Source organism: Momordica charantia (genome assembly GCF_013281855.1).
Source record: "Momordica charantia cultivar OHB3-1 chromosome 5 unlocalized genomic scaffold, Mcharantia_2.0 BLBB01000005.1, whole genome shotgun sequence".
NCBI lineage: Eukaryota > Viridiplantae > Streptophyta > Magnoliopsida > Cucurbitales > Cucurbitaceae > Momordica > Momordica charantia.
This window is the reverse complement of record NW_028275163.1, coordinates 10,073,741-10,086,834: the sequence shown is the minus strand read 5'-3', so window position 1 is coordinate 10,086,834 and position 13,094 is coordinate 10,073,741. Positions and strand designations below refer to the sequence as shown.

At 36.4% G+C, this 13,094-nt stretch overlaps 1 protein-coding gene across 1 annotated transcript; it reads left to right on the top strand.

Moving 5' to 3' along the window:
* Nucleotides 1-8,618: 8,618 nt before the first annotated feature.
* On the top strand, nucleotides 8,619-12,776 carry RBOHD (respiratory burst oxidase homolog D). The gene is made up of 10 exons (XM_088123752.1): nucleotides 8,619-9,370; nucleotides 9,465-9,627; nucleotides 9,746-9,794; nucleotides 9,904-10,017; nucleotides 10,092-10,904; nucleotides 10,979-11,074; nucleotides 11,167-11,282; nucleotides 11,370-11,549; nucleotides 11,640-12,163; nucleotides 12,265-12,776. Exons 1-10 carry the CDS (start codon nucleotides 8,773-8,775, stop codon nucleotides 12,372-12,374), a joined length of 2,763 nt encoding a protein of 920 aa, XP_087979878.1. The 5' UTR covers nucleotides 8,619-8,772; the 3' UTR covers nucleotides 12,375-12,776.
* The last annotated feature ends 318 nt before the right edge of the window (nucleotides 12,777-13,094 follow it).

The window sequence follows — 13,094 nt, the reverse complement described above, 5'->3', positions numbered from 1 at the left end:
TAGTTAAGTTCACCGCGCAACCCCACCAGCTCTTGGCCCATTTGCCTGGCCGTCATTGAAGTTTTGGGTTGGGAGGCATTTCTTCTCGCTCCTCCGCCTAGCATCAAAGGTGGTCTTCCCAGCCCACGAGTTGGGGTGCACGCAGTGTTGTGGGTCTGGCTACTTGTGAATGATCGTTGAGACATACTATCATCTGTCATCACTAAGTCGGTTTTCACTTGGCTCAGAAACTTTTGTTTCCCATAGACGCTATCAATTGTTCGTACCGAAAATATATCGATAATCACAACAAATCTTCGAGAACACTCCAAGATAAGAAAACCTGCAAAAACAAATTAACACTCTAATGATCTTGTTAGTCTTTAGGCTAAATGATAATTGACAAGTAAAAAATTCATAAGTTTTTCACATCCCAGCCATCTTAGTTCAACTGATATTTATAGTGGATGAAAAAGTAACCAGTAACCGTTGGAGTGAGAGAGAGCCTCCCGTTTGAATTATGCGGTTCATTTTCCGTGAAAATGGGAAACCGCGCACTTAGTGGGGGGAACAGTTTGCACACCACGTGGATGGAAATTTGAGGTGAACTCTACTCAATAGACGCCTAGTTCGGTTTTTGTCCGGACTAGTACTATATTTAAATATGCTTATATCCTTGTCCTTTCTTTTTTATTATATTAACTGATGACGTGTCTGCAAAATTAAGGGCCAAACACATATTATGCCATATGAATGTTAAACTGTACGTTATATATATATATATTTTTTGTGAAATCTACAATGCTATGTTTAATTTCATCCAATATAATATAATTTAAAATCAATTATAAATAAATAAATTATTAAATATATCATTGAAATAATATAATATAATATCATTAAAGTTCTTGTATATATAATGTAACAAAAAAAATCTATAGACTATGATTCGATTAAAAAAAATAAAGTTACAGCATATCAATCACAACTTCAAATTTACAAAATTATTATATTCTTAATTTTCAAAGGAAAAGAAAGAGCAAATAAAGAATAAAAAGAAAAACAATAGGAATAAGTTGCTACTTTTTAAATTTTTAACACTCGCCAAGAATTAAACTACCATCATATCGTGGTCGTTCTAATCTCTCTCATCCTCTTTTCATCCACCAGATTGCTCCTATCCACTCCAGTGCCGCACACGCCGACTTCAATTTCGGCAACCAGCCAATTGAGATTTCAACCCACGAAATTTTCACTAATTTCTTGAATTTATCATATGAAGGAAGGTTTGTCCTTGTTAAGGTCCATCGATGATTTTGGGGAAGCTGATATGACAACGACGTGAGTGGAGAAATTACGGTACTTATAGTATTCGCTAAAAAGATCGTCGCTTAATGGACCATCATCGAAATTGAGAGAACATTTTGAGAAGATCGTAGTAGAATATAGATTAACAATTGCAACGACTCTTATGGAATTGACAGATGAGAGGCTTTTTATGGGATGAGAATTATATAGAAAGGTGAAAGAGAGGTAGATAATACCTTTCAAGTTCCATAATTAATTCTTAGATGATTTTTTGAAGGGAGGAGGGGAAAAAACACTTCAAATGACATTAGAATAAAAAAATAACAGACAAAAAATAAAAGAAGAGGTAAAGGGTTATTTGGGTGGGTTAATTTGAGTGATGAATTTAGATGGGCGGAGAAAAAATTAATGAAGAGTGAATGAGAGAGAAATATAATGAGAAAATTAAAATAGAGCTTTTAAGAGAGAAAATGAATTTGGGAAAGGTGGAATTTATAGAGGTGGAGATAAAATATTTCAAAAAAATAAAAAATAAAAAAATAAGAGGAGAAAAATTGGGAGAAGTAGGAGTGAGAATGGGAGAGACGAAGAAAGCAGGAGAGATAAAAAGATAAATTTGTCATCAAAGTTTTATAAAATTTACAAGTTTCTCCTATTCCACCTTTTATAATATACTATATATAGATTTAAAAGACTCATTAATTTATATTTTAATTATTTTAAGAAAAAAATTATGTGTTGAATTATATAAATGAAAAATGAATCAATATTTTAATTGATTATTTTATATTCTCAATTTCTATAATTTATAATTATAAACTAAAATAAAGGTATATAGCCATATAGGATCTAAATATTCAATTTACTATTTAATAATTTCAGTTCATAAAAACTATGTATTTATATTCCATACAAAAATAAATATATGTTTCCAGATAATTAAATTAAGAAACACGTAGAAATATTAACTTTTAAATTGTTAAAAAAATACTAGTTTAGAAAAGTATATTTTTTTGGCCACATTCAAAATAGCCTCTAGTTTATTTGTTGAATAGCTACAACGGGTAAGTTGGGCAAATACATGGTAGGTGGATAAGGTTTCCCTTGCAACTTGAACCCAAAAATATAATAATCTCTACTTACCCACAAATTAAAAGTAAATATCGAAAAATAGATGCGAATGTCGATACCGATATCGATCAAAATATTGAGGTCTCAATTTAATGAAAATATCGATAAAATGTTGATGTCAATAGCTACTTATATAAAAGTTAAAAGAAATTAAAACAATCGTAAAAAATTATTTAAATTAACGAATAAATGTTTTTATATTTTTATATAAGTTAATGATGAATATTAATATTATGGATATATTAGTCACATTTTTTTATATTTTGTCGATTTGATTGTAATACGATATAAATGTCAATTTACTTCTCATGTCATAGTTAGTAGTAACTATTTTTACCGACAAGTAAAGAGAGAAATAATGCAGTAAATATATATTATTTTTCAAAAGACTAAAAGGACATCCAAATCTATTGTTAGTCAAAGATTTCCATGGTTGTGTTAGTGACCACTAGTAATTTCAAAATACTTACCCACAACAAGAGACGCTTTTTACGTCGTGTTTATAGGGTCTTGTTAGTGAAGACTTAAATTCAATTTATTGTTTCGTTCGATTCCCACTTTTCTTTATAAAAAAATTGTCAAATTTTTAGGTATGAAAATGAGTATTTATCTATAAGCCCCTGAGTCGATTATATTGATATATAGTAATTTAATTAGAAAAAAAGTGAATGGTTCACATATTTAATTAATTATTATTATTATTATTATTTAAAATAAAGTGGGTGGGTGTCTTGTAGTGAAGCAATATGAATAAATTAAAGAAAAGAAATTAGAAATGGGAAGTATTAATTTAATGTTTGGGATTTATTAATATGAATGGGGAAGGGGATAATGGGGGCAATACGATGACCTATAATTATGGTCTATCATTACATCAAATTGGAATAAATTTAGATTTAATGATCATTTTCAATGTGTGTGATTTGTGTACACATGAGAAAAAGAAATGGAAAACAAATCAACATCTCACATACTCCATTAAATTTATGGGCACTCGCATTTCACCAATAATTTAAATATTTGTGTCGACATAGATAGTGTACCTAATTTGATGGAGGTCACCATGAAAACATATATTTGTTTAGATGGATATTTTTTAAAAATGAAAAATTTTAACAATAATATGTTGGTAAATAGGTTTTAATAGAAATATTAATAAAATAATATTAATTAGAAATATAATATTTTTTAATATGTTTTATTTTATACAGCAACTAGCAACTTTTTACTTAACTTTCAATTTCATCTCAATGAAACTTAGATTTGAGTAAATATTTACTTAACTAAAAACCTCACTAATTTAAACGAAAAGCAAGCATTAACAAATAAAATATTCTAAAAAATATCAAATTCGACCAAGTTTTAGCTTTATTTTTCACTCTAAAAAAGTGACATTAATTTTATACTAGATCTTTATTTGTATTCCATTCAATCATGTGAGAATATTTTTTTGACAACTAGAAGCTAGCCTAACACAAGATATGTTGGAGGACAAATATCAATGTGTCACGAGTCAAAAAATACATCGAACCAAAGGATAAGAACAATACTTTAACCATCGCATATATATATGAAGTATATGTATATTCTAAAGTCCAACATATAAGATTGAAGTTCCTCTACTACTAACCACACCTCCAAGTTCAACGTTGGAATTCATGGTAACGTGCTACATGGTCAAACAACAGTTGCAACTGTTGTTTTAACTATAAATACTAGAGGTAACTCTATCTTTAAGTATGCGCGAGTTTGATTGTAAATTCCATACGAAACAAGATAAAAATTTCAACGACCCTTCAAATTTGAAGTTTAATTTCATGAAAATGAGAAAGATTAAAAAAAAAAAGACCACTGCCAAATTTAAGGTTAAAAGTTAAGAGTTTTTGTTTTTCTTTCTTTCTTTTAATTATAATAAAAACAGCTACTAAACTAACTAACATACATATTTATTAATAAGGTTTTAACTGCCATATTTAGAAAAAATATATATTTTTTAATCTAAATTAAGGTAGGTACATGGTGAAGTTACAAAAAATGGTAGAATTGAAGCTGCAGAAGGTTCGGTTTTCGGTAACCGCCGTTGGTTGGCTCTGAATTTGGGCTGCTTCCAAATCCCAAATAATCAAAAAGAAAAATAATAATAATAATAATAAAATGGTAAAACATGGCTGCTCAGCTCCTCTTTGTATCTCGTATTTGGCCATGAGAAAACCATTCCCTCTTTCTTTTATTTTTTATTTATTTCTCTAAAACTAAAAACCCTTTTTAATCACACACGCATTCAATTCAAGGGTCAACTTCAACACGGAGCGGCTTTTTTGACCAAAGCCCCAACTATTTTTTTTATTTGTTTTATTTTTTGTTTTTTTTATGATGTCACGACACGAATGGCAACCGGACTTCTCTCAACTAACCCCTTTGACTTTTCTGACCTTCGCTTCCCTTTTCTAAATTCATTCATTTTCCTCACATTTCTCCATGTCTACACTATACACTCTCCTTTAATTCACATTATCATCTCTTCTTTTCGTACCTCATTGTAATACTATGCTTCGCTTGACTTGACTTGAGCCTTAAAAATTAATCCTCTTCCAACCAATTCTCCTTCCACGTGACAAAAGCATATCACATTTAAAAGAAAAATTAAGTACCACCGAAAAGCCAACGTGAGAATTTATATTTGATTGTCTCGAACTTTGAGACTATGTTCAATCTTCTTATACTTGCAAGTTCTACTGTAACATGAATGTTACTTTGGGATCTCTCAATGTTCTATAAAGCTTTGATCTCATTGTGTACTACAACAATGGCTAATTGATATACTCTATAAAATCAACCATGGTTGTCTAAACTCTCTCACACTCTAAATAAGAACTATTGTCGTGCGCTTCTTTCTCTCACTTCTACTTGACGGCATCTACTGGTAGTTCATAATGACTCACATCTAAAGAAATTGAAAATCATCATTTAGATATAAAACACCTAAGACGTTGCTGGTTGTATGAACTAGCAGGATCATAACCATATAAATGGGCACCGACACTTTGAATACAAAGGAGGCTTCAAGTCGTAATAGCATGACGCTCTAAGGTAGTGTCGCGACAGTGTGGGTGCCACCTACAGGCACCAAAGTATGGTGTCTAGGCGCAGTCATCTCGACCTCTTGGCTCTTGGTTATGTGGTACAATGCAACTTTGCTTCATTTCTCCAATTTCCTTCCATTCGAGCTTAAAAAAGCGACTTTCTAGTACATGATTTGGACTCCACAAAACCCAACGATTCTAACCTGACAAAGATCCATAAGAATATGTTATAGATTGATTAACACTCAATTTTATTTAGTCATCGTTATCTTCTAAAATTACCATCTATTGAACTTGAATTAGGCCACAAAACCCAACTAATTAGCCTCGATATAATATCAAATAATTATTTATTTTTTAATTGAATTCAAGTGCTCATCCAATCCAAACAAAGTATCTCGACGATGATAATTATAACCATAGTATTAATAATCAAATTATTGTTGTGTTGAATTTGAATGTTGTATTAAATCATTAATTCTTCTTCCATGTACACAAAATACCAACTCTTCCTCTAGAATGCTGGAGAGAGAATTAAAAAGGTGTTTATTGCTTACACAAGCTTGTATGTGGAGAAATATTTCACACACATAATTAATTAAATAAATACCAAATCTCAAAGTTGTTCTCATGAAATTGAACATTACCTATATATAAATATATATCCTTTTGTCCTCATTTTGTTTGGAGATTTTCATTTGTAATTCCCTTTTTAAACGACTTTTGTTTGCACAATTCCAACACCATCCCTTCTATTCCTTGACTTGCATGCCTTTTATTATTTTTGAACTTGTCATTGTGCCTCATTATTCTTCCCTGTTTAATCAAATGTTCTAGAAGTAAGAGCCCCATCAAGGCATCTTCTGTAAATTTCTTCAACTAAAACTAAATCTTTGACATTTCTAAAAACTTAACTTTTCCTCTATCAAAACAATAATAAAATACGGTTTTCAACTAACAGATTTACCATAGTATATTGATCAACTCATTCAAGTGTGTGCAGGGGAGACTGTACATAGAATTTACCACAAGATATAGATTATTATTATTTTCATAAAAGTTAATTTTCGTATTTGTCTCATATATATGTAGAGTGTTCATCAAATTTGTCGTATGCAGTAATTGCTTGAGCTCTTCCATTCGTTTTCTTTTGTTTGCTATCCCTCCCCAGTAGTCCTTTTGAGATAGATAAGAGAGACTAAAACTTAGATAAGCTTTGAAGGAGAGAGCCATCCACTAAAATTTTATTTGAGTGTACCCTTTCGGTGCTATATATATAGTTACATTGCTAAATCATACTATGAAATCTTTTAAGAAAATTTTCCATCTACACTTGGACATTACGGTGTAAAAGGCATGAACTATGACACCACAATCTACATTTTCGGGTTTCTTGTAGTGTTGCTTTTTGATTGGAGATTCATTTTACCGGTGTTGTTATATGTTACAAGATTGATTTCATTAAAATTATCGTTAAAAGACACTCTACGTACACAGGTAGGCTTTAAAATTGAACGACTTTGTACCCTCTAAACTCAAATACAACTTTTTTGGAAAACTCAAACACAATTCCAATTATATATACATTTTATGAAGACCATGAGACCTAAAATGGTTGTGGAGAGAGATTGGGTATTGGATGGAATTAAAATTTAGTAAATTCAAAGCAATAAGAAAGGGAATAGATTTGAGTCAAACTTGATTTAATCCTAAAGAAAGGAGGAGGAGGAGAGAGAGAAGGGTTGGTTGGCCAGGTTGACGGCCTCTCACTTTCCCATTTCTCTTGCACTGCTTTCCAAATTTGCGTCTAGATCTTCAATTGCGTATTAAATATCTCTTACACCTTCCTCATTCTCCCTCTATAGCCTTCATAAAAGCTAAATTACAAATTTAACCCTCAAACATCTAAACTTTACAACATTTAAGATGATGTTACTAATAAATTCTTAGGACAGCGGTACCTTTCATTGTCCGCTTTTAGTTTCACTTAAAAGATCTCGTACTAATGGAGATCATCGTCCTCATCTATATATTATGAATATTCATTTGCCTAGTCAATGTGAGACTTTGTTTACATTTTTCTTGCAAACCCAACATTTTGAACCTATTGGTAAAAGGAAGGTAGCAAGTTTAGTGTCACTATCAGAAAATTGGTGTTCAGTAATACTATTTAGAGACAAAATTAAAATTCGTTGTTGGAAGAGCGTTGGAAAAAATGCTATTAGCAGACTGCATAAAAGAGTCGCTTTTTAGGCGACGAAAAGACCATCGTTGCCTAGTGTGACCACGCCCAACAAAAATATAACGGCAAGAGCGCCTTATTTTGGAAACAAATTAAACGACGACATTTTCATCGACAAATACTTTAAACACACCTTCTTCCTCGTATCGGTTCTGGCTCTCCCATTTCTCCTCTTGGTTTTCCTTAGCCACTGTCGCTCCAACTATTGATTGGCGTCATTTTCTTCGCCATTTCAGTGAGAATTGGTCGGATTTGAATCCTAGGTAAGTTTATTTACTTTTTAAACATTATTTTACATGTGTTTTTGCAAGTTTGCATGCTCCATTTTTTTCTCACTTTAAAAGCAATTCTTTTAATCTACCAAAAGTTACACCTAACATATTCAGTTTATTGTCAACTCTGGTATAATTCAACTGATTAAATCATACATTGTACAATCCCGCCCTCAACAAAATTAAATATTTGACAACTAAGCAAAACAAATACAATAATAGATTCTTTTTATAAAAGTTAATGAGTTGTCAGTTTTTAAAAGGTGGTGAAGACATTTAAGGAGTGAAGTATTGTGGTAGGACAAAGTTAACGAATTGTAGGGTTAAATTTGTAATTTAATAAAAAAATAAAAATACAAACTATATAATTAACTAATGTCCATCTACCCAGGGAGAAATTTATTTATTTAGAATTTTATTCAGAGAGAGAAGAAAAAAGAAAAGAAAGTTGGACTATTCCAAAACATAAAGTTACAATGTGGGGTGAAGTCAATAATGCCTCCCCAAAGCATTCAAAATTAAAAAAAAAAAAAAAGGAAAAATGAACATGCAAATAAATAAACAGTGGGATGGTTCGGTTCGGCCCCAAACCAGCTTCCCAGCAGTTTCGAGCTCCTTATTTATAAACCCCCTCCCTCTCTCTTCCCTTTCAAACCTCTTCTTCCGCTTCCAAAACCCAAATTCCAACATTTCCTAATTACTTCCATTTCTCTGCAGATTTTTTGTTTATTTTTTTATTTGTTTGTCCACCGCCCAAATGAGGCCTCACGAGCCCTACTCCGGCGCCAATTCCGACACCGACAGTGTCGGAAGTGTCAGAAGGGGCGACCGAAGAGCCTTCAGTGGGCCTCTCACCTCCACCGGCAAGCCCAAGAAGAACGCCAAATTCGACCTCTCTTCCGCCTCTTCTTCCACCGCCGCCAACGACGACGAAACCTACGTTGAGATCACCCTCGACATCCGCGATGACTCCGTCGCCGTCCACAGCGTCCACACGGCGGCCGGCGGCGGCGGAGGGCACGACGGGTCTTCCGCCGAGGACCCGGAGCTTGCTCTGCTCGCGAAGCGGACTCTGGAGAAGAAATCGTCTTCGTTCCGCGCGTCCGTCCTCCGCTCCACCTCTTCCCACATCAAGCAGGTCTCACAGGAGCTGAAGCGCTTCACCTCCCTCTCCCGCCGGACCTCCACGCGCCGCCTCGACCGCACCAAGTCCGCCGCCACCCACGCCCTCAAGGGCCTCAAGTTCATCGCCGCCAAGACCGGCTCCGGCTGGGCCCCTGTTGAGAAGCGGTTCGATGAACTCACCGCCCCCACCAACGGCCTTCTCCCCTCCTCCTTATTCGGAGAGTGCATAGGTAACAACAAAACACAACCCAACGCGACAAACACCCAATTCCAATTCCAATTCCAATTTAATGTCTGATTCTGATTACTTCTTTACTGTCACAGGCATGAACAAAGAATCCAAAGAGTTCGCCGGAGAATTGTTCCGAGCACTGGCCCGGCGGCGCAACATTAGCGGGGATGCCATTAACAAAGCACAGCTCAAAGACTTCTGGGAACAGATCTCCGATGACAGCTTCGATTCCAGGCTTCAGACTTTCTTTGACATGTAACACACCACAAAAAAAAAACTTTACTTATTTATTAATTTCCGGATCCATTAATTAAAAATTATATCCTAAATCTAAATCTAATTCATCCTCCCATTTGGATTTTTAATACTGCAGGGTGGATACGGACGCAGATGGAAGAATCACGGAAGAAGAAGTCGAAGAGGTACCCAACACAATTAATTTATTATACAACATAGACTTTTCAAACTTTTGAGCAATTAAACCGTGTTGGAGTTTGACTTTGACTTTGAATTTGAATTTACTGCGTGTAGATTATCAGCATGAGTGCCTCTGCGAACAAGCTTTCCACAATTCAGAAACAAGCAAGAGAGTATGCGGCGTTGATCATGGAAGAATTGGACCCTGGAAATGCTGGCTACATCATGGTAATTTCAAATCCCCACATAAATTAAAGCGAAAGAAAATTAAAAAATCTTCTTCTCTAACATTAAATTTGCAGATTAACAACCTGGAGACTTTGTTATTGCAAGCCCCTAACCAATCAGTGAGAGTGAGCGACAGCCGAGTTCTGAGCCAGTTGCTGAGCCAGAAGCTGAAGCCCACCAACGAGAGCAACCCCATCGTGAAGGCGTACGACAAGTTCCTGTACTTCGTAGAGGACAATTGGCAGAGGATCTGGGTCATGATGCTCTGGCTCGGCATCGTGGGCGGCCTATTCGCTTACAAATTCATCCAGTACCGCCACAGGGCCGTGTTCAAAGTCATGGGTTATTGCGTTTCCATTGCCAAAGGCGGCGCCGAGACTCTCAAGTTCAACATGGCTCTCATTCTGCTCCCCGTTTGCCGCAACACCATCACCTGGCTCCGGAACAAGACCAAATTAGGTGTCGTCGTACCCTTCGACGACAATCTCAATTTCCACAAGGTCATAGCGGCGGGAATCACGGTGGGCGTGGGGCTGCACGCGCTAGCGCATTTGACGTGCGATTTCCCGCGGCTGCTCCACGCGACGGAGGAGGAATACGAGCCCATGAAGCGGTTCTTTGGAGAGGAGCAGCCGGACAACTATTGGTGGTTCGTGAAGGGCGTGGAGGGAGTGACGGGTATCATAATGGTCGTTTTAATGGCCATAGCCTTCACATTGGCCACTCCATGGTTCAGGAGAAACAAGTTGAATGTACCAAAACCCCTCAAGAGGCTCACCGGCTTCAATGCCTTTTGGTACTCACACCACCTCTTTGTCATCGTCTACGTCCTTCTCGTCGTCCACGGCATCTACCTCTACCTCACCAAGGAATGGTATAAAAAAACGGTAAGCAAGCTTGCTAATAACTCTCTAGTGAAATCTGTATGTTTGGTTTTGTAATGTGGTGTGTGAATTTGCAGACATGGATGTATTTGGCGGTGCCGGTTTGTCTGTACGGGTGCGAGAGGCTTATAAGAGCTTTCAGATCCAGTATCAAGCCCGTGAAGATTCTCAAGGTGAGTGTTGTTGGTGCAGCCAATTCTTCTATGCTCTATTGCTCTGATCCTATATTCATCCATTTAAAGCATTGCATTAAATAATTGTGTAGGTGGCTGTGTATCCCGGAAACGTTCTCGCGCTGCACGTGTCGAAGCCACATGGGTTCAAGTACAAGAGCGGGCAATACATGTTTGTTAACTGTGCAGACGTATCCCCCTTCGAGTGGTATGTTGAAATACCATACCCTTACTTTGTGTATATCTTCCTTGTTATTGGAAAACTAAAAAGATATCTTTGAATATACAATTACAGGCACCCATTTTCAATTACTTCAGCTCCAGAAGATGAGTTTTTGAGCGTCCATATCCGGACACTTGGTGACTGGACAAGGCAGCTCAAGACTGTGTTCTCCGAGGTTTGTCAGCCTCCCCCAGCTGGAAAGAGTGGACTTCTCAGAGCTGAGTTCATGCAAGGAGGAGCTCCAAACCCCAAGTAAGAAATCAAACCCAAATCCGGATAGAGACAAATGTTTTTAATTTTGTTTTTGTACGGCTTTTCATTAATTATATTAATGTTTGGCAGGTTCCCAAAGATATTGATCGACGGTCCATATGGGGCGCCGGCACAAGACTACAAGAAATATGACGTGGTGCTGCTGGTGGGGCTAGGGATCGGGGCGACGCCGATGGTGAGCATAGTGAAGGACATAATTGACAACATGGAGGAGAAGGAAGCAGAAGCAAATGCAATGGAGAACGGGCAAGGGCAAGGGCAGAGGAGCCAGCACGGGAAAGGGTTTAGGACCAGGAAAGCGTACTTCTACTGGGTGACCCGTGAGCAAGGCTCGTTCGAGTGGTTCAAAGGGATAATGAACGAGGTGGCGGAGATGGACGAGAGGGGCGTGATCGAGCTCCACAATTACTGCACCAGCGTGTACGAGGAGGGCGACGCCCGGTCCGCCCTCATAGCCATGCTCCAGTCCCTGCACCACGCCAAGAGCGGCGTCGACGTCGTCTCCGGGACACGTGTCAAGTCCCACTTCGCCAAGCCCAATTGGCGCCAAGTTTACAAGAGGATCACTCTCCAGCACCCCGACACTCGTGTTGGTAGGCCCACCACTCCCACTCCCACTCCCACTCCCACTCCCACTATTTATTTTTTCTTTTACTATTATTTAATTTAATTTTAATTTTTAATTATTTTGTAGGGGTGTTTTATTGTGGGGCACCGGCACTGACGAAGGAGCTGAAGGAGTTGGCTTCCGATTTCTCCCGCAAGACATCCACTAAATTCGAGTTTCACAAGGAGAACTTCTAGTTCTTTAGTTCTGTTTAAAAGAGAGAGAAAAAAAATCTGTAGATTTTAATTTAATTAGCATTTTTAAGTGGAGGTGTGATGGAATCGCCACTCACCAAAATTCAAAAAAGGCCATTAATTGTGGATGCGGACCCAACGGGGTAATATCGCAGCCCCGCCGCGTTACCCCCTCATTCTTTTTTCTTTCCTTCAACTTGTATCTTTAATTTCTTTTTTTTTTTCTATTTAGGGTTATTTTTTGCCAATTATATTTAGATACACGAAAGTAAATATGTAATATAGTGATCCTATGTCAACCAAGAAATCTAAGTTTGTTGGGAGATGGGATTCTCTATACAGAGCATTTGTTATTTTTTTATTCGAGTTATTTTATGAACGTCTTGACCGACTGAATTTTAAGTATGATGATATTTGAACTCATTTTTGCTGGACCATCCAATGTAATAATTACACGACTATATCGAGAAATTAAGATATGGCAAAACTGCCAAACAGATCCTATCTTTGAATTTCCACCTGATTTGTTGAAGTAAAAAAAATAATAATAAAAGAAAAAAATTATATACACACACACTCGACTTATGGTTGACATGTGCATATAAAAGGACAAATGAGACCCATAAAAGAGAAATGGCAGGTGCTTAGATTTAGAGATATTTTTTAAAAATTAAAATTATGGGGACAGAATAAAAAATCATAGTTAGATATTTTTTCTCTCCT

Coding starts and splice junctions, on each gene's coding strand:
- RBOHD (XM_088123752.1), top strand. CDS start 8,773: ATGAGGCCTCACGAGCCCTACTCCGGCGCCAATTCCGACACCGACAGT. Junction 9,628..9,745: donor CTTCAGACTTTCTTTGACAT/GTAACACACCAC, acceptor TTAATACTGCAG/GGTGGATACGGACGCAGATG. Junction 12,164..12,264: donor GCACCCCGACACTCGTGTTG/GTAGGCCCACCA, acceptor ATTATTTTGTAG/GGGTGTTTTATTGTGGGGCA.